The sequence below is a fragment of the Serinus canaria genome, chromosome 5, assembly GCF_022539315.1.
Source record: "Serinus canaria isolate serCan28SL12 chromosome 5, serCan2020, whole genome shotgun sequence".
Lineage (NCBI taxonomy): Eukaryota > Metazoa > Chordata > Aves > Passeriformes > Fringillidae > Serinus > Serinus canaria.
In genome coordinates, this window is record NC_066319.1 from 39,667,887 (window position 1) to 39,687,523 (window position 19,637).

At 39.6% G+C, this 19,637-nt stretch overlaps 1 protein-coding gene across 8 annotated transcripts in view; it reads left to right on the top strand.

The window, feature by feature from the left end:
* Positions 1–19,637, top strand: part of TTLL5 (tubulin tyrosine ligase like 5) — a 122,537-nt gene that overhangs the window by 53,797 nt on the left and 49,103 nt on the right. For 6 of the 8 annotated variants that reach the window (XR_003946192.2, XM_030240104.2, XM_030240105.2 and 3 more), the window contains 5 exons: positions 1,723–1,856; positions 2,478–2,591; positions 2,952–3,359; positions 4,777–4,961; positions 19,271–19,425. Coding sequence is in view for 7 of the 8 variants with exons in the window: in XM_030240104.2 (XP_030095964.1) it covers positions 1,723–1,856; positions 2,478–2,591; positions 2,952–3,359; positions 4,777–4,961; positions 19,271–19,425 (996 nt within the window). In the remaining variant the exon portion in view is untranslated. The remainder of the gene's footprint in view (positions 1–1,722; positions 1,857–2,477; positions 2,592–2,951; positions 3,360–4,776; positions 4,962–19,270; positions 19,426–19,637) is intronic. The other 2 variants (XM_030240106.2, XM_030240108.2) reach the window with 2 other exon arrangements.

Below are 19,637 nucleotides of genomic sequence, written 5' to 3' on the forward strand. Positions count from 1 at the left end.
TTGATGGAGTCATTACTGCAACACATTTACAGGATTGCAGAAAAATCTTCAGATAAAGATGCCTGACTGCCATACACTGTAGGATCTACTGCTAGAAATGCATATTATCTGGGCCCAGGCTTTTGGGTCTCTGGACGTTCTGGCCACAAAATATGTTGTGTCCTAGGCAGGAAATTTTCCTTTTTGCAACAGAAGAGATAGTTGCATGGAACAGAACTGCAAATTCTTCTGTTTTGATGTTATTGGCTACCATGCCATCATGGCCTGATGCACAGTCTAGGCTGGTGCTGGAGATTTTTGCTGGGTTTTCTGTGTGAGTGATTTAGAATAGTTTGCCAATGATCAGACTATTTCTAGGGATGATATTTCTGCTTCTTATGAAGTATGAGGTGTGTTTGAAAACTCTGATATCTGACACTACTTGGCATGGTGCTTCAAACCTAAATCAGTGAGCAAGTCATTTGGAGCCTAGCAAAGGGGATAGATTTCCCCTTCAAGTGTTCATTCGGCAGTGCCTGTGAACGCAACAGTGGAGAAAACGGGTAATAAATGTTGCTGCTTAATTGAGATGGTCTCATTGACTCTCTAACTTTGATACCACATGGATGTCATTGTGTTTAGTTGTATGTATGCTGTGACCACTGATTCTAAACACCCTCAGTGCATTGTAAAAACACATACATACTGGTAAATTCATTTAAAAGCCTAAAGCACCTTTCCACACACAACTTTTCATTCTTGTATTTCCTCTTAACTTCTATTCTGTGAGGAAAAGTGAAGTTTGGATCTTCAGGGCATGCTGCAAGCTTCAGTATATCAGCTTTACACATGGTTTTTACCAAAGCTTAAGCTAGTTACAGTTGTGATATTCAGAGGATATTTTGGAAGATTCCAACTGCTGCTCTGCTACTTTATATTCCTGTGTTACATTTTCTTGTAGTGTTGATGGCACTATACTACTTGCTTTGGTGTTTGCCATGCCATACAGCTACTTGCTGGTGCGGAGGAAACACTATAAAGAAAAGGAAAGCATGTTAGATACCAAACAACCAGAGCTACACATTGCACAAGCACCAATAAGAATGGCCAAGTAACTGATACTGGTTTGGGACCAATAGGTGTTTAGGATATTGGGGCTGTCTCACTTTGTTCTTGTAAGGAAAATGAGAAACATATGCAAGTTTTGTGAGTTTCCCAAAAGTGTTGACTGCTCTGGTTGTCCTGCAGTTTTGGTAATTAACAAGCTTTTGCCTTCTTTCCTCTTCTCCCCCTGCTGCTGAACAGAAACTACTAATAGGGACTATAAAACAGGGACTGAGCTGAATTCTCTCATGAGAAAATAGCTGCTCGTTCTAAAGAGCACCTGCAGAAGACTGACAGATTTAGCTGAATGGAATCTCTCAGGTTGAGCTCATCTCCCCAGATGTTTTTGAAGTATTCACTTGCTCTTTATTTACCCTGGGAAGGCTCCTGAATGCCTGGAATTTCCTACTGCTAAAGAAGATGGTATTTTAGTGAGAATCTCAGGTTTATCCAGGGCATGTTGCCTTCCTTCTGCTCTTACCCTGTAGAACTGAACAAATCATTAGCTTGTCTAGTGTCACTTTTTTTCCCCCCACTCCACTCTTCAGTTTACTTATCCTTTATTGTCTTTGATTGTTACATGAATGCAGAAAAGCTTAGTGTCCTCACTCTACATCCATTCCTTTCTCCTTATTGCAGTGAAAGTGACCTGGAGGAAGTACTGACTTTTTACACACAGAAAAACAAATCAGCAAGTGTCTTCCTAGGATCAAAATCCACAACCACAAAACACAGCAACAGCAGTCACCAGTTAGAGAAGCAGCTCCAAGGTGGTAAGTTTTGCAGGCAGTTCTGAGATGATGTTGCCCAGACAAATCTAATTTAACTTATGTCTGTGAAAAGAGAACAACCTCTCCACCTAAGTATTACTTAGGTTTTCTGAGGTTACACATATTTTTGGCTTTTTTTTTTTTCTCTTTTAGCTCAGTCTTATGTGAAGACTAAAGTAACTTCACTCCTGCCTTCTTTTCCTGAAGTGAAATGGGTTGAACTTAGAGTGTTATTTATAAGGAACTAGATATGGTAGTTCATGACTGAAATGAGAATGTGCAAACTGAAGTCAGTAAGAATTGAACAGAGAATCATAAAATCAAAGTGAGGGATAAATGAAGTCAAGATCTTAAATTTTGCTGCATGCAGTGAGTGTATCCATTGGAGGGCAGAGACTGTATATTTGAGCCTAATTAGGCAATCTGTGGAAGGAAGGGTGTGCTAGCCATATGTATCTAGTAGTCCATGCTACTATACACGGTGACAGCATAATCGTCATCCACGAAGTTGTGTGGTCTATGGGAAGTATTAGCAATAAAGTCAATCACAACAAGAGTTAATTCTGCAGCATTGTCCTAGTGATTTGCAGTGCTCTACTTCCTCAATCCTTGATTTTGTTATAGAGCATCCTGAGATGGTGAAAAAAATAAAAGGCGATCACCCCAAAGGTTCAGTTGCAGATTTGTCTGAAGAAGGAGCACTACAAGTCTGTAAACCCAAAGAAGCTAAATCAAGCTGTAAGTGAACTGACTGAAATAATAATTGAAAAAAAAAAGACTGCATATACTGTTTTAAAGAAAGGTTAGAACCTTTGGGTTCAAACAGCGATCCAGTTTGTACTTTTAAACACAAGAGAAGATGATACTGTAGAGTAGGTAGTGGGAAAGAGTTAGCTGCCCCTCCCTGGGGGGGATGTTCTAGATATGGCAGGCTTTGAAAGAAGGTATTTATCATGTAGAGCCTCTTCTTGTCTCTGCTGGTAGATGAGGTCATTTTGGCTTCAGTGGGTCTGAATGCAGGCATTTGATGTGTTGATGTTATCAAAGGACCTAAAAAGCAGATTTTCCTCCAATAGGATGTTTATTATCTTTGTATAGTTCCAGACGGACTCACCTTCTCCTTAAATGCTGAAGCGAAATTACCTCAGTGCAGCCCTCCTGGTACTTCTTCTTCTCTTCCTGGTGCCACGTTCCAGAGGATCACCAGTTCTTGGATGTCATCTCAGCCTGCAGCCTCTGAAAATCCAAAGGTGTCTGGTCAGCCTTCATTGCCGGCTTCTCCAGCTGGTCCCAGACTGATTCAGTCCCCACCCCCACTACACTCCTTGCAGAGCACAGCTCCTGAGAGCTCTTCTGTCCTCACAAACTCTGTGTCCACTGAGACTTGTAGCCTTGCAGGGTTACATCGTCGTTCTGATAACTATACCATTGGCCCATTCTCATCTTTTCAGAGAGCTGTTCAGATCTACAGCCAAAGATTGTCCCAAATACCCTCTGCAAAAGTAGGTGAGTGCTCTGGGATTCATAATAACCTGCTAGTTCAGTGCAGAGACTGCGTAATTTGTGTTGTGGAGTAGGTAAAATTTTACATTTCAAGAATTGAGTCTTGTTGCATGGTGCTAAATTTCTTACAGAAAGCAGGAGTACAAGATGCAGCGCTTGTTAGGCAGATGCCCTTTTATTAACCAAATGAACAGGCAATCATAGAATCATTTGGGTTGAAAAAGACCTTTCAGATGACAAAGTCAAACAATTAATGCTACCAAGTCCAGCATTAACCAGGTTCCTAAGAGCTGCATTTACTCCATATCTTTTAAATATCTTCGTGGTTAGTGACTCAGCCACTTCCTAGCAGCCCGCTCCAGTGCTTGACAACCCTTTTGGTGGAGAAACTTTTCTTTATATTCAGTCGAAATCTTCCCTGATACAACTTGAGGCCATTCCCTCTTGTCCTGTTGTTTATTATTTGGGAGAGGAGGCTGACCTCTACCTCAAAAATCCTCTTTTCTGGTAGTTGAAGTCTCACCTCAGCCTTGTGCTTTGATCTCGGCCTTTGACCTTGTTCAAAAAGAGCTGTGAAATTAAATATTGTGTATTTTCTTTATTATGTTACTGATCTCATTTATCTTTAGTGGGCTTAATGTTGTTTTCATTAGCAGAAGTGGGCTGGTCTTAGTTCTCTGGTTGTCTATCAAGCGGAGAAATCTTGTAATGAAACCTCATAAGAGTTGAATACTTAAAGGTGTGTCAAGACCTCCAGAAAAGAAGGATCTGAATGAATCATTACAATATCTCATTCCCTAGGGTGTTTTAGCACTGCCATATCCAAGGTATCCCAAAACCAAGATTTAGAGATCTGTCATGCTGTTGTAGTACTCATTTAAACAATGCAGCTTTAAAGTGTAAAGAACCTGAAGCGTGGTAGAATCTGTAGGAATTTGCATGCAGACTGTAATTTATTTGGAAACTTTAGGGAACCACATAGAGGCTAACAGCTGTGATCCTGATAATACTAATTTTTTTGGCATTTTGATGGTATTTATTTGTTCTAGGTTGTGTGTCAGGGTCAGCACGTTTACTAGGATTGCTGTATATATATTGACAACCCCTCAAGAATAAAAATACATCTTACTTCCCAACTGTGTGGCTTACTTAAAGAGATCCATTTGTTTTTAAGGAAAAGCTTTACAGATTTAATTTGGGTAACAACTGCCAGCGTCTCTGGAATTGGCTGCCATTAGATACATTGTAATAAAGAGAATACAGGTTTAGAATAGCTAATTGCTCATTTGGGCAATACCCCTGCAGAATAGGTGTATTCTGTATTCTTCTTGGTGTTTTATCTGCTTTTGTGTGCCTGTGATCAGCAGGCTGAGAGTCTGGCACATTGCTCATGGTGCACATTGCGATGTTTGTTTGGTAGGTCTCCATCGCAGCTCCGGCGGGCAGTCTGTGGGCGCAGCCAGGATGCACAAGGATGCAGAGCACACTGCCCAGGGCAAACGTCATGGGCCCGCAGTGGCAGCAGCAGAACTGCAGCAGCTGGCAGAAAAGCAAACAGCCTGCCAGTATTCCCCACCAAGCCACGTCAGTCTCGTTACACAGCAGGTATGTAGTCACTGAAGTGGAGTCCCTGTGCAAGGAAGTCACTGTTACAGGCTTCTGTGTGAGCACTGGGCTGGGCTGAGGTATGCTGCATGTAGTAAATCTCATGAAAATTCATCTCTGTCCTCTTGTTTCAAAGTGTTTACAGTCACCAAAATTTCGATTTTTCTGTAAAGTTGACAAGAATGTAATCTTGAAGTAATTTTATAGAAGAAAAGGCAGAGGATTAGAAAATATGTTACAAAAAATGGAATCCATGCTTTGTCTCATTAGACAATAAACCAAAGTCTTCTCAGATTTATGCTTCCATGCAGTTTGCCTCCTTGTTCCTCCAGTGTGTCATCACAGTGCTGGCAATTAAAGTCTGCAGAATGGGTTCTGATGTAAATTCTATATTCCAATAACACTGTAAAGACAGAATTAAATACTTACCAGCATGGGGAATGATAATCCTTTTGTCAAACATGGTGATACATGATTGAGTTCTGGTACCATTCCACTTTGTTTCATATTTCATGTTGAATTATGTCCTAAATGGCTACACAGAAGCATTTTTTTGCTTTATAGTATGCTATTGTTAAACTCATCAAAGATGTTCAAGTTGAGCACTTCTCAGTTAAATAAGCTGCCAACTGCACATTTTCTAGCATAGGCACTTTACCCTGGACAGCAATTTTTTTTCTCTTTACTTGCTGGAGACAATTTGAATGTCTTAGTTTGATTCTTATATTTTGGAATTACGGTTTTAATGGTTACATTTTGCTGAGTTTTCTGAGGCATGTTTAATAGTTGCAACAGCTGCTAGTATTTGCTTCTCCTTGCTTCTTTCAATTTAATTAGTATGTTTAGATTTTGAATAACTAGTTATGCTATTGGCAATATATTTCAAAATGTGGGGTACATTTATAACTTTAGGAAGCTGAATAGATTTTTCTTTGTGGATAGGTCTTTAATTTTTAAAGGATATGTCAAATAATAACGTCCCTTATTGATGGATTCAGGAGAGACTGTGGACACTGGCTGTACTGGTGATGCTGAGGCCTGGTCTTGAATAAGACCAGATCCTATTTAGACAATTTGTTCTTGTTTGCTTGTCTAGTAATACTCAGAGCTATCAGTCTGGTTCTCACCTGGTTTTAAGTGAAATGTTGTCAGTAAAACTATTCAAAAACTTTGACAGTGAAACATTTTCGTTCAACAAATCAGCATTTCCTGAAAGCTAAACATATTATGGAAACTGCCTCCTTGAATAAAAGTTACTATCTGAACTGATACTTGGGAAAAAAATTGAAACGTATTTATTTCATTTCAGTCTTTCCAGTAAAGAACTTTGAAACATAAGTTCATAGACTTTTTTCCCTAAGATCATTCATTACCCATTCTGCTTCAACTGTTGTGGTTTGTTAGGTCTCTCTAAAGAACCCAATGTGTCTTCTTGCAGCCATTTGTGTAGCTGCAAAAAGGAAATTATTTTTAAACTCCTGTATTCCTACCATGGCTAGTTACTCCTAGATAAATTAGGAGCTATAAAAGGGGGAGTTAAGAGGAGAATTCAGAAAGATCTCCGAAGGCCAATGGAGTTTCCTGAGCACAGCTCCGTTGGGTAGCAAAGGAGCATACCCTGGTGGCAGCTGAAACCTGTTTAGCCAACAGTCAAGTCAGGTGTAGGTATACTCAAGAGTGAAAGTGGCTGTGAAGTGCATGGGTAGCCTGGAAATGCAGTAAATTTGTCTGCATTGCTTTTGCTTCTGGGTTTTTCCAAGATACTTTCCCCCAGAAGAGGTGGGAATTGGACAGTAGGAAAATGATGGTGCTAATTTGCTTTGCAATAAGCAAACAACTGATGCTCAGCTCCTAGCAGACACTGCTGATTTTCTGACTCTGCTATATTTTGTATTCAACTATGCAGTGTTTGCACAGGCTTTGTTTCAGTAGTAAAATACAGAAATGTGTTGGGTTATGTCTTTGTCATCTTGTCATCATGAAAAAGATCAGTATAGAAAGGAATTCATAAGCCAATGAGAAGTTTAGAGCTGGAGTTCTATCTGACAAAGAGTTTCCTTCCTGAGCCTCTGTCCATTCAGTTCTAGACATCTGCTCTCTACTGTGACTTTTCTGGCCATGTTTTTAAATAATGCCTTTGGAAAGATGAAATCTGAATCTGAAGTTTGCTTAGTATGAAAATTTGGATTTAGTTGAGAACAGTTTTTAAGGCAATCTGTTTCTTCAGTACTGATTTTATGGCGCACAGCAATTTCTAAGCTGAGACCATTATTTTTAAGCCCACTTGAAACAGTGATGTTTTAGAAGGCTCAGATGTAGCTGCAAGGCCCAGTGTATCATAACTAAAGAATGCAGTTACTACTAATGCCTTTTTTTTTCTCTTTCAAATGGACACATTTTGCTCTTCTGTCAGTCATTAAAGAGTCATTCTGATTATTTTTTGATCCAGCCTGGGATTTTAAATTCTGTCTTCCAAGAAGGGCCCAGGGGTTTTGTGAGAAGACAGGGCTGCCAAGACAAAAAGGGCAGTAAGAGGTATCAGCATACAATAAAACATAATAGTTGGGCAGCAAGGTTTGGCCTTATTGTTGAGGGATCTGGAGCCAGGATATCTGATTTGAACTGCTAGGCATGGATGTAGATTGGAAGCAGGGACATTGAATAAATAGAAGTGCAGGAATTGCAGAGTAGGCTGGCTGTTTGGAAAGTGATTTGCAGAAGAACAGGTACTGTTGAAGCTACCTGATAGTGCTGCATTTGGGCAGACCAGGATTTGGCCTGAACCAAGAAGAGGGAAGGCAAGGACAGGTGAGACAGAGAAATATGTGGGAGAGGATTTAATAAACACCTGGAGAGAACTGGGAAGTCAAAGACTATTGGTATGAGATGAAAGAAGGAAAGGCTTGAGATGGGAGTGTTTGAGGGTTCAGGGTTATGAAACTCTGATGGCTTTAGGACAGGAGCTTTAAGGGATGGAAAACTGAGAAGAGAGTAGAGAAAGGACTCATATCAGGGTCACTTAATTAAACAGGGCACTACTTTCCTATACATTTCCAGACAGGAAACTCTGAATTGTTATTTTCCCCCTTTTCACTTCTGTGTTTAAACCACTTGAAATATGATAATATTTTTTAAAAAACAGTCTTAAATAAATTGGCATGAAGATTAGAACATTACTTATCTAATAATAAAAATAGTGCAGTTGCTTAAAGCCATTCCAGAAACTTGGAGTTAGTCTACCTTGCTGGAAAGTACCTGGCTGGTATGAAAAGGACTTGATATATGGATTTAATTATGTTTCATGATAAGATTAGGACCATTGGAGGGGATATATGAAAGAGTGACTTGAAAATGCTGGTGTTGCTGTGGACTGTATTTTTGTGGGGGTTTTTGGTTTGTGTGTTTTGGGGCTTTTTCCCCCAAGGGCAAGAATTACTATGTGAGAGTTGAATGCATTGGTTCCCTGTGTTGCACCAAGCTGTGTCTTGTAGGCTGGGGTGCTCTGAATACATACCTCCTTCCAAGAGCAGCTGGGAAGCTTGTTTTCCATTCCTGTTTTTGTGAGAAGTGCTTCTGGTATCCATACAGTAGTGTGGGTCTCTGGGGTTCCCAGGAATGTAGCGTCAGCAGCTGTGCTTGGAATGGTGTTGTCATTCTGGTTGGGAATCCACCTCTGTCCCTCTGTTCTTCACTGTTTTCTACCCATGCCCAAAGTACCTGTTTTGTGTTTCCTCTTTAACACTCTTGTTTTCTAGCCTCTGTATTAAATTAGCTTCTTACTGAGTTATTTTTTTATTGATATAATTTTATTGATATTATTGATACTACTTAATTTTTTTCTACTAAAATATGAATGTCCAAAGGGAAAGTTTTAAGTATCTGATGAACTTTGAAAAAGATGTTTAAGATCTGTTCTGTGAAGAAAACAAGATTTTTGTGTTTACATCAGCTTTCTGTTTTGTCAGTCCTTTCCATTGACTTCTGGAAGATCAGATACGAACTTCTCAGTGATACTTATAACATATACAATTCCTAGCATATGAGAGATGGAGATGTAGGAAGGTAAAGCCTTACTGATATGCAGTTTTGTTCAGTTGTACTCAGTTTTCGTCCTCACAGACAGTCGCACAAAGTGTGTAAGAACACTTTGCCTTTCATTAAGTTGTGTTTTTCTAGTATTTCTATTTTTTGTCTAATAATAAAGCTCATTTTGAGATCATGACTACAGTGGGAGTTAGGTACCTCTATCCACTCTATATATTTCAGACTGCCTGATTTTTGCAGTATGCGCAATCCTAACTATAGTTACTCTACAGCATCCAAAAATAGAAGGGTGTGCCTCTCATTAGCTACCCAATGTGTCTGGGAGCAAGAAACAGAGATCTCTGTGGTAAATGTGCCTTTGAGGGTCCAGCATTGACCTGGTAAGGCAGGGGCTGAATGGGCTAACAAGGAGGTATCTGATCTCCAATGGCCACAAGAAAGTGAGTAATCTATTATGTCCTATCTGAGTTCTTTGAACTGAGAAAAACAGCACTCAGTTTAGCTTGTTCATATTCAGACTTCCAAAAAGGTTTTTGACAAGCTTTCATCGAGTGCTGTTAAGATGGACAGGTGTCTGTAGGATGATGAAGGAAGTTTTATTACAGATCAAAAAAAAAACAAAAAGCAAACAACAAAAAAACCTAGTCCATTTGCTATTTAGCAAGGGGATAACTGAACATAGGTAATACAGAATGTACATGATCCAGTAGAAAATTAAAGTTTGAAAGGAGGTGGTTCATATGGACATTAATAAAGCATTTTATTACCTAAAGAATGAATTTAAAAGCAAGTTACTGCCAGGTTATATAGAGTGTGAATTTACAGTAGATTACCTACTCTGTAGTGTTCATCCATGTTTGTGCAGCTCATTTTTGCTACATGAGGTAATTTCTTCTTACCTTCAGTATAATGTGGGCTGCAAGAGCCTCATGTTCAGTTACGATGAAGTTAGGTGTGTGCTGTAAACTTAACCTTGAGCCTACCTCCTGGTAATTTGTCACTGTGTTTCCATTCTGTTTTTGATTATTATGAAAAACTAGCAGAAATTTAAGAGCTGCCTTAATTAGGCTAGACAGTGGCAGATGAAGTTCAGTGTTTATAATTAACTGACTATATGATAAGCAATCATTTTAATCTCTTGAATGATTAATCTAAACTTTATTTCTTTATGGAAGAAAAAAAATTATTTAAGTGAAAACTCAGTGCAGATACCCGTTTTCAGTTGAGCAGTAAAGTCAGCAAAGAAAAATGGTTGGTGCATTTAAGGAACAGGCTAGGATATGTATGTTTTAGTGTAAGTACCAATTACAATCTCCCTCAAAACTGTTTTCACTTTTGGGTGATGTTTCTAAAGTGAATTTAGGAAAAATAACTGTGTTTAAAATAATTGCAAATGCAATTTTAATAAGATGGTGAAAAGTTTTTTGAGGGAGGAGATAAATGTGAAGGAATTACATTGACCAATGAAAGACAAGGTAAATAAATTTTATTTTATTCATGTTTCTCATAATACAAGGAGGATATTCAGTTTAGCAGGAAGATATTGGAGTAAAAAATTATAGTAAAAGTGAATAGCTATTGTCACAGAATTTATTTACCTTCTGAAACTTGAGCCCAAGGTGGTGACAGTACTGTTGGGGAAACAAGGCAGGTATGTTGGTAGTGCGTTAGGGAATGAGGCCTGAAGATACAGTTCAGCAAGCTTATTTCATTGGAGAGGAACTTTATTGCCTTTCTTGCTTTGATTTTATGATGTAGAGATCTTACTGATTACTTTGTGACTTCTGCACAGCTGAACTAAGAGGGTTTTTTTACCTGTACCTAGTGTAAGCCATTGGCCTTTCTTGATGAACAGAAGCCTTATCCAGGTTTATCTACTTTTCCTTTTATTCCAGGCTTTAATCTGAAGTCTTTTTTTCATGTTTGTTTACCATAAAATATTTCCATGTGTTTGCATTGCATGACTTTCTGCAGGGAGGACGTAAAAATACGCAGCATGTGTATACATCCAGAGCCAGGTGGCTGGATCCTGGATGCATATGAGTGTTTTTCTGTGTAAATAGCTACTTCTTTCTGAAGCATGCTGTAAGGTAAAAATTCCTCTGCAATGCTGTATCTGTGTGAGGTCCCTATCACTGCCCAGTGATGAGGGGGAGCTGGAGTTGATATCTAGCAGGCTGTAGTACTTTGTAGTTATTAATGCTAGGGAGCTGAAGAATTTGTTGAATTGGCCAGCTTGACCAAGAGGAGGAGGAAGAGAAGGAGGAGAAACCTAGTGGGAGCTCTGACTCTGTGTGTCTGTGTGGGAGACTGAAAGATTTCAGGTCCTAGCTATCAGGAATAGCTCCAATTCTTGCAGCCGGGGAGTTTAATCACAGGGATAACATCAGACCACCCAGGCAAGGGCTATACAGAGCTGCCTCCTTCTGTGCCCAAGATCCAGCAGCCAGGATTCCTGCAAACATACTGACAGATCCAGTGATCCAGTGGAGGATGGGGCACTTGTCTTATTCTACTTTTTTCATTTAGACAGAAGGTGGAAATGAGAAAGAAGCAGGTAAGTGTACTAAACCTTAGGACCAGGAAAGGGAGTAAGGAAGAATTGAAGGGTGAATTTTACAGTGTCCCAGAGGGACCATGTTTATGCTATGGGAATCCCAAAATAGTGATCTTGATCTTAACATCAGCTACAGCAATATTGGAAGCCACACCACTCCTCATTTAACTGTTTTAGTTGCACAGTGTGGTACCCTTGCCTGCCTTGTCCTCGACAGAGCCAACTGCCAGTCTGCCGAAACACCCTGTACAGGTCCCAGTGGGCATCAGCTCTTTCCTGTCTAGACCTGAACAGCACAGCAAGAGCATTAAAATTAGGGTGCAGCAAATACTTACACAAATTTGGTGAGGCTGTTTTCCCCACTGAGGAGCGTTGGGTTTTTTCCAGTGATGATCCCTTGGTTTGACCCAACCCACTTTATCTTAGTTTCAGTTTCCTTATTGTGACCATTACTTTGGTTTTTACACTCCCACTGATGGATAGAAAGGGAAGTGTAAAGAAAAAAGGCATCTTACTGTAGTTAGTAAGAGAATCAAGAAGCAGGCAATCGCCTCTGAGGGGTATTTTTTTCTTTCCTCTCTCACACACTTCTGCTCTGCTGCAGGACCCCATCTTCTCCTCACTCAAGCTCTTCACACGGGAGCTGGAATTACTTTTATTACTACTGATTTGTAGCAGCATCAGCAATGTAACCAGTTGGTCTCAGCAGAGGTTGTAGGAAACGAAAATATCGCTGTAGTTTCTGCAGTGCTCATGTTGAACTCCTTCTGCTCTGAGGCTCCACAGGGAATAGAAGCAGAGGGTTTTGTTATGATGCAGCAACATCTGCAGATAGTCACCAAACAGGCCAGGCTGAGTGGCTAGGTCTCATGTTATGGGAAAGATTACACCGTGATCATCAAACTTTTGGCAGGATTGTGCCTTGTAAAAATCACTCCCACTGGAAGTTTTGAGGCAGAGAGTGTCTAAATGAAAGCCTGGCTTTTTCAGGAGAAGGAAGAGGGGGGAGTTTAACCATCCACAGCAGCAGCAGTAACTTGAGTTTTCTTTTTTCATTGTTAAATGGATGCATATGCTGGAGACACTACAAAGGAATTTGCAAGTTTGTCAGGTTTCCCAGGAATGTCTTTGGCAGGTCTTTGTCTGGAACATTTTCTGGAGACTGGAACATTTGTGCTCTGTATGCATATGTATATCCTGTAAGCTGGTAAGCTCAGAGAATAGAGAAGGAATGTCACAGGCCTTTGGCCAGATCAGCCTTGGTGCACACACAGATTTCACACTTCCCAGCCTGTTAGCCCCAGTTCTTCCCTCCTGGCCAGTTATTACTGCAAATGCAAATCTTTACATAAAATGAAGGTGCTTTAGTAGGGGGTGTGGTCAGCAAGATGGCCTCTGGGTAACAGAAAGGTGGTTTTAGAGAAATTTGTTTGTATTACATGATTCCCTCATGGAATTTGGAGTGGTACATTTTGTTACACTGTTCACACAGTGGTTGTGTGTGTATGTCTTATTTGTGATTTGGGGTTTCCTTTGTCTCTTAAGAGGCATGTTAAGATGGTGTGATTTTTTTTTTTTCTTTACCCCCCATGCTGGGATAGCCTATTGGATTCCACTATCTTGTTGCATTAAGGAAGGCAAGGCAGCTGGACTACTTCCAGTAGTACTGGCAGACCTCCAAGCTGTTAGACCAAGTCATGGTAGCCTGTCCTGTATCCCAGATGTACCTGGGAGCTCTGTGGTAAAGCTAGGAAAATGCAACACACTCTAGGGAGAGGACAGGTTAACAGTGAGTATTTTTATTGTTGTAGCATCTAGTCAGTCATCTCTGAAGGCTGAAGGAAGAAAAATAACTGAAAGAATACAGCAAAAAATTTTCCTTTTTTTTTTCCTCTCCCTATGCCAAGTTCTTAGCTCTTCCCTTCTGTTAAAGATTTCATGGATCTTGAAAGCCTTAGGGGTATCTGTGTTTGAGGAAGGCTTGGCAAGTGAAAATACTTGTGACTATGAAAGCCAGGTAACGAAAGAAAAAGCACATTTCATTTGCAAGCTGCTGGATAAAGTTGGCATTGCTGGATGAACAATAAGTAATAAAATGGAAAGTTAGGGATTGGCTGAAGGGTTGTGAAGAAGTCAAACTGGATAAACTTATGGATGCATATGCTTACAGAGCATATGGTAAAAATAGATTGAAAGGCAAAGGAGAACACACTACAAATGATGAAACATTTTGCACATTTTCAGTTTTCAGGTGGAATGGTTCCCTCTTTGAGCTCATGATACAGTGCCATCTTGTCCTGCCTGACTCACCAAAATTTAAGGACTCTGGTCTGATCCTAAGGCAGAGGAGTAGTGATCTTTCATCTATCTTATCATGATCCTTGTCCAATCCTTCTTTAAACAAAAAGTTTCTCATTAAACAGTTTGTTCATGTATGCCTTTGTTGATAGAGTTTGTTGTGCTGAAAACTCTGTCTCCTCCCGTTTCTCACTGTGAAAGTTTTATCATTTTGAAGGGTTTTTTGTTTGTTTGTTTTTTTTTTTTTTTTTTGAAGAGACAAAGTAGGCCTGTAGTTACTGCATTCTTTTGGCCTATCTTTTATATGTGACATGTGAAATATAGCTTGAGCTCTGGACCTCTTTTCCTCTTCAGCAGTCAGAAAGATCCAAATGGAAATGTGAGATGTATAAACTGCAGAGGATGCAGTGTGGCTCCTAGTAAGAGAAATGGTCTTTAGACTTTTTGTTGATCCCCAAGCTCCACCACTTTTTAGACAACAAGATATGACTGGCTTCTGCCAGAAAAGTACAAAAACTGCCAACTGGAGAGGATCAAGTAGGTAATTTATAATGTATTGCTTGTTGTAACATGTTGACCAGTGAAACTTTGGATCTGCTGCTCAGGATGTTGGTAATGAAAATTTAAGTCACTTTTTCACTGCCTGCCAAGAGGGGCAGAGTAACAACTTCTAGTGGTGATGTGTCCCTGTTCACCCTGGTTGACTCCTACAAACTAGTAAGAGAAGCATTCAGGTCTTCAGGAGGCTTTTCCTTAATCCATGGAGGCTGATCTGCAACACTCATTGTTATTGTTTTCTTTTTCTGATTGTTATAATTGATGGCTTTAGCTTATTTCAACCATTAGAGAAGATGAAAAAGAAAATACTAACTTTATTGTAGAAAAAAGATTATTTAATATGATAATGGGAAACTCTTGAAGAACTAGTATAATGTATATCAGAAAAGTGAAAGATATTAAGCTCTTTTTCTAACTCTTGCTTGTGATTTCTTAGAAGTACTATACAATAGATCTTTGTCTGTAGGCTGCTATTAATTGGAAGCATATTCTATCCTGAAGGTTTTATTCCTATCTGTACTTGGGGAGTTCATATTTCATACTGAATTTTAAAAGCAGATTAACAAAAACCCCTCAACTCCTATATTCAGCACTTTGGGGTATCATTCTGTGTTGTGGCCTTGCTTTCAGTCTTAATTTTTTTTCAGAAATAAATTTCTCTGAATAAGGCATAACCATAGAAATCAGTTCTTTTAAGCTTATGTCTCTGCTGGCAAGGCAAGTGTATTGCAGTCATAAACCTACCTTGTAACATTTAAAAATAAAAAATAAATGTAGAAAAATATTTTGGCATTATGCAATAATTTGTCTTTTGGCTTATTGGCACTATATTGAGGTAAATGTAACAGTACATATAAGTACTGTTTCTAACACAGGTCTCTATTGATATGACTTTGGCATCCCACATATTCTTCTCCCCTCCCCCATTTTTTCATGTTGTATCATAGACAGAAATAGATCAAGTGGGCTCTTTTCCTTCTGTGAAAGCTTTTGGGGATTTACTATATCATGGTGTTCTTCAGTCAGCATGTTCCTTTCAGCTTCTGACATCTTTGCTGTTCCAATCAGTTTAAAAATTGTAGCAAAACTTTATGAATCCTGCTATCATGAGAGATTAGGTGTGTATTGCCTTGCCTTTTGCAAGGTCCTCAAAGAATGTGTAGATGTGACAAGAGATGTTTGAAAATTGGGATGTATGAAGTGTGCAGTGCAGGTGACACAGGTCTCCTGTCATACTGTCAGTGTCAGGGAAAATATTCTCAAGTCCATCACTGCTAATGAAAACCAGGAATCTTACCAAGCAGGGGAGTTGGGGCCTATCTTGTTGAAACTCAAATTGAAAATTATATTCTTATAGATCCACACTAATAACCACCTTCTCTGTTGAGCCCCACTAGTCTTTCTTGATTTTGGAGAGGTTTTTTTTTTTTTTTTTTTTGGTTTGGATTTGCTCCATTAGTACTGTTTCTGAAGCTACAAGCTCTTCTATATGGGTATTTTGGTCCAGGTGCTCTACATTACCTTTTACACCAGAATACCAACTGATTTGCTGCTAAGTGTTTGCCTCTGTAAAGGGAAGAATGCAGTTCCATCAGGTGCACAGGAAGACTAGAAAACGAAGCCACTGCTGAGCACAGATGTGTTGGGGGTGCCTCAGTAATCCTCCCAAACATCCTGGCCATCCATAGCAGCTGAGATGTCTCAAAGCATGGCATAGTAGCAAGCAGTAACACCTGTCTGGGTGGGCTGGCTGCAGCTAAACCTTATATTCTTGCTGGTGTTCTTTCTCTCTTTCTGAATCCTTTGCCTGTTTTTAATCCTACTGTAGTTTAAAAACCTGTCTGTCTGGAATGTGTGAAATGTCACTGCTACCCATGCTAAGCTATTTGCTCATCTGCTTAAAAAGACAGCTTTCAAATAAACAGTGATACATTGATACAATGATAATTAAAGAGGAAAGCATGTCACAGTAATAGAGTAGGATTGAGATTGTAATTCATCAGACTAAATGGTTCTTGACATCAAGATAATGAGAAGAGAAAATTGGATGAAGTCATCTTCATTTCACACATTGGATGTGTTTGCAAAGTTGTGATCACTGTTGCTGACAAGCAACGAATTGTATATAACCTATTTTATTTATCATGTTGCCTTCTGTGTTTGCATCATTTACCATTCTTCCTTCTTTTCAGACAATAAATTCTTTGTGACCAGCAACTGTCATTGTTAGGTGTTTGTATAGTGCCTGGCACAATCAGAACTAAATCTAATTTGAAGCTCTCTGTTACTGCAATGAAGATGCTTTAAATTTTAATTAAATTCTGTGGAACACAGCAATGTTAAGGGTGAGGTAGAGGCACCAAAATGTCACCCAATACTGTTTTCTGTGTAAGGTGGGTAACACTACCCATTGCTAAACTTGCCTGATAATGCCCCACTGTATAAGGTCTTGTCTGAAATGGCTTATAGTGTTCTAAAACCTTATTTAAATTAATGTTTTCTGTGCTTATTGTTGTTTCAGAACACTTCAGGCAAGGTGAAGTATTCCAGCCAAAACCAAGGCTGGATTTAAAAAATATTTTGTGCATTTTAATATCTATGGAACTTTTAAATGTCTTGATCTCTCATGCTTTGAAATAGCAATTTGGAATTCAGAGTTTTGTTGAAGCTTGATTGCAGAGTAACTATTGAAAAAGCTTCAGGTGTAATGTACTCAGCAAGACCTGCTAGACCTTCTCAGCTTCCTGAAGGTTCCCTCCACACTGAAGATGCTGAACTGAATTTCTCTGTATTTGCACCTGTAATGTACTTTGGCTTGAGCTTCTGTTCTCCTGTGTTTTCAGTAACCTGGTCCATGTTGGACTGGGGACCTGTCTGACTTGACTGCAGAATTGATAGGAGTTCTGCCAGGTGTGGAGAGCAGCTAGGGTATGGAGGCTGTGGAATTTGTATCTGGACATAATTTAGGAGAGGACACTGAGAGCCATTCAGACAGAAGAACAGAAATGGATGGAGTGGTAGTGTGGTGAATGTGGTCCAGTGAGCAGCCCACATTCAAGAACTGGATGAACAAAGAGGTTGGCAAAAGGAATAGACTGGGGCAGGGAGTAAAACCAGAACTACTAGGATATAGGACATGTGAGAAACCAAGAATGGAAGTGTGGAAAGACAGATCAAGTAACTACTCCTGTGGAAAGTTCCAGACCTGAAATAATGTGGGTCAGGGTCCAGATGTAGTGAGGGAGCTAGTGCTGGAAGTCTGTAAGAATGAAACTGTACTGAGGAAAACAAGGAGAATGACATCTGAAATGCAGAAGCTGAGAATAATGACACACAGATGAGGAGCAAGAAAAGGAAAGGATAGACTTGAGAAGGGATGAGGTAAAAGTAGCTGCTTTTGGAGAAGTGGGCAGAATCCTAGGGTATAGCCACTAGAATTTAATCCTGTCCAGAACCTGAAGTAGGAGTTCTGAATCTACAAAATGCTTAGGTGCCTTGTACTACTAAAACATGTGGAGGGACAACCTACTGTCTTGTCAATGGCAATATTTATGGTCCAGAGTTCAGTGATGAGGACTGTCTGTAGTCCTTAACAAGCCCATTTTAAGTATGAGTGTATTGTATTGAAATGAAGGTGGTGTGTACTTGTTTGAGTAATTGCAAACAAATTCTATTAAGAGATCATTGTTAAGCTATGCCTAAGTCACACTTTAAGTGTATTAATAAGCATCCCCTTTGAGATCTGGAGCAGATGCAGGGCTAGTTGTTAGACTCTTCTTTCTGTGTTCTGTGTTGCATTGGACACATGCCTTCCAAATGCTACGGAAGTGACGAGGGCCAATACAGGTAAGTCAGGTTCACCTGACTGTGATCCTAGGCATTGTGCAGACCCTTATGTTTCTGCTGTTCCTAAAAAATAGCATATGATCATGTAATTTAAAGTAGTTGTATGTCACAGCCTGACTGGGAGGCCTTTGCAAAGTTGGTTTTTCAACTTTTCTGTTGTTTTGTTACTTTTTTTTCTGAAATGTTAACTGTTACACTGCTGTAGTAGATCCATTGCATGATGTATTTCCTTAGTACATCAACAGATGGTGTCTACATGCACAGTTTGATCTTTCAAGAGTATAAGCAGTGCAGGAGGAATACTTGTAGAAAGAAACAATGGAATATATGTTATATGCTTAAAAACTTACAGGTTTTAGAGCTTAATATTGCAAATGTACACCTGACATGATTTTTGTGCATTTACTTTTGTGAACACGGTATTTGTACGTGGTTGTGTGAGCAGGTTCTTTATTGTTTGGTTGAGTTTTGGTTTGAATTTTATATCCAAGGTACTTATGCTTTGGATTATGCCTGTATGTTTGTATAAAGTGAGGTAGAGACATAACAAGTGTGTATGGTTGGCTTACTGACACAGCTCACCATGACTGGAGAGGTACTCTGGTCTTTGCTCAGTGTAATATAGGCTTCTAGCTTTTGATCAATGCATGCGGAGTTTATTTTTCACATGGCAGGAACTTTCTTACTTTGGGATTTTTGCCCCATCTTTATTCTTTTTCTCCTCTGTTCTTCTGTGAATGGAAGGGTTGTAATTTTCATGCTGGCCCCTGAATTCATCTCAGGCATGACGGATGTTGGTGTCATTGCTCACTGCTTTATGCAACTAGCACAGTGCTTTTGCATTTGAATTTTTCCATAGTCTGGCAATTTCACTTCTCTTAGTACATACTCTATCCCATTTACTTAGTTATACCTTTTTCCCTTTTCTTAGCTTTTAATTGTCTCTGATAGTTTGTTTGGGTTTGTTTTTGTTTTGTTTCTTTTTTTTTTTTTTTTGCCTCCTTAGTTAACAAACCTGGACTTGGCAAGTGGAGCTATAAGCAAGGGGAATGCAGCTGCCCCACAGAGCTACTGGTCACCACTCAAAAAAAGAGGGTCACTGTGGCCTGTTCAGTCAGACACTCATAGAGATGACAAAAGATCTGTCTCTTCAGCAGTCAGGTAAGTTAAAATTGCTGCTCTAGCCTTTTTGAAGAAGAATGCAATGCACTCGTTGGTCATTTGTAATTTGTGTTTGGCTTCTTGCTCAGATGCAGGAGTGTGTCCAGAGAAGGGCAATAGAGCTGGTGAAGGGTCGGGAGCACAAGTCTTATGTGAAGCAGCTAAGGGAGCTGAGGTTGTTTATCCTGGAGAAAAGGAGTCTTGGGAAATGG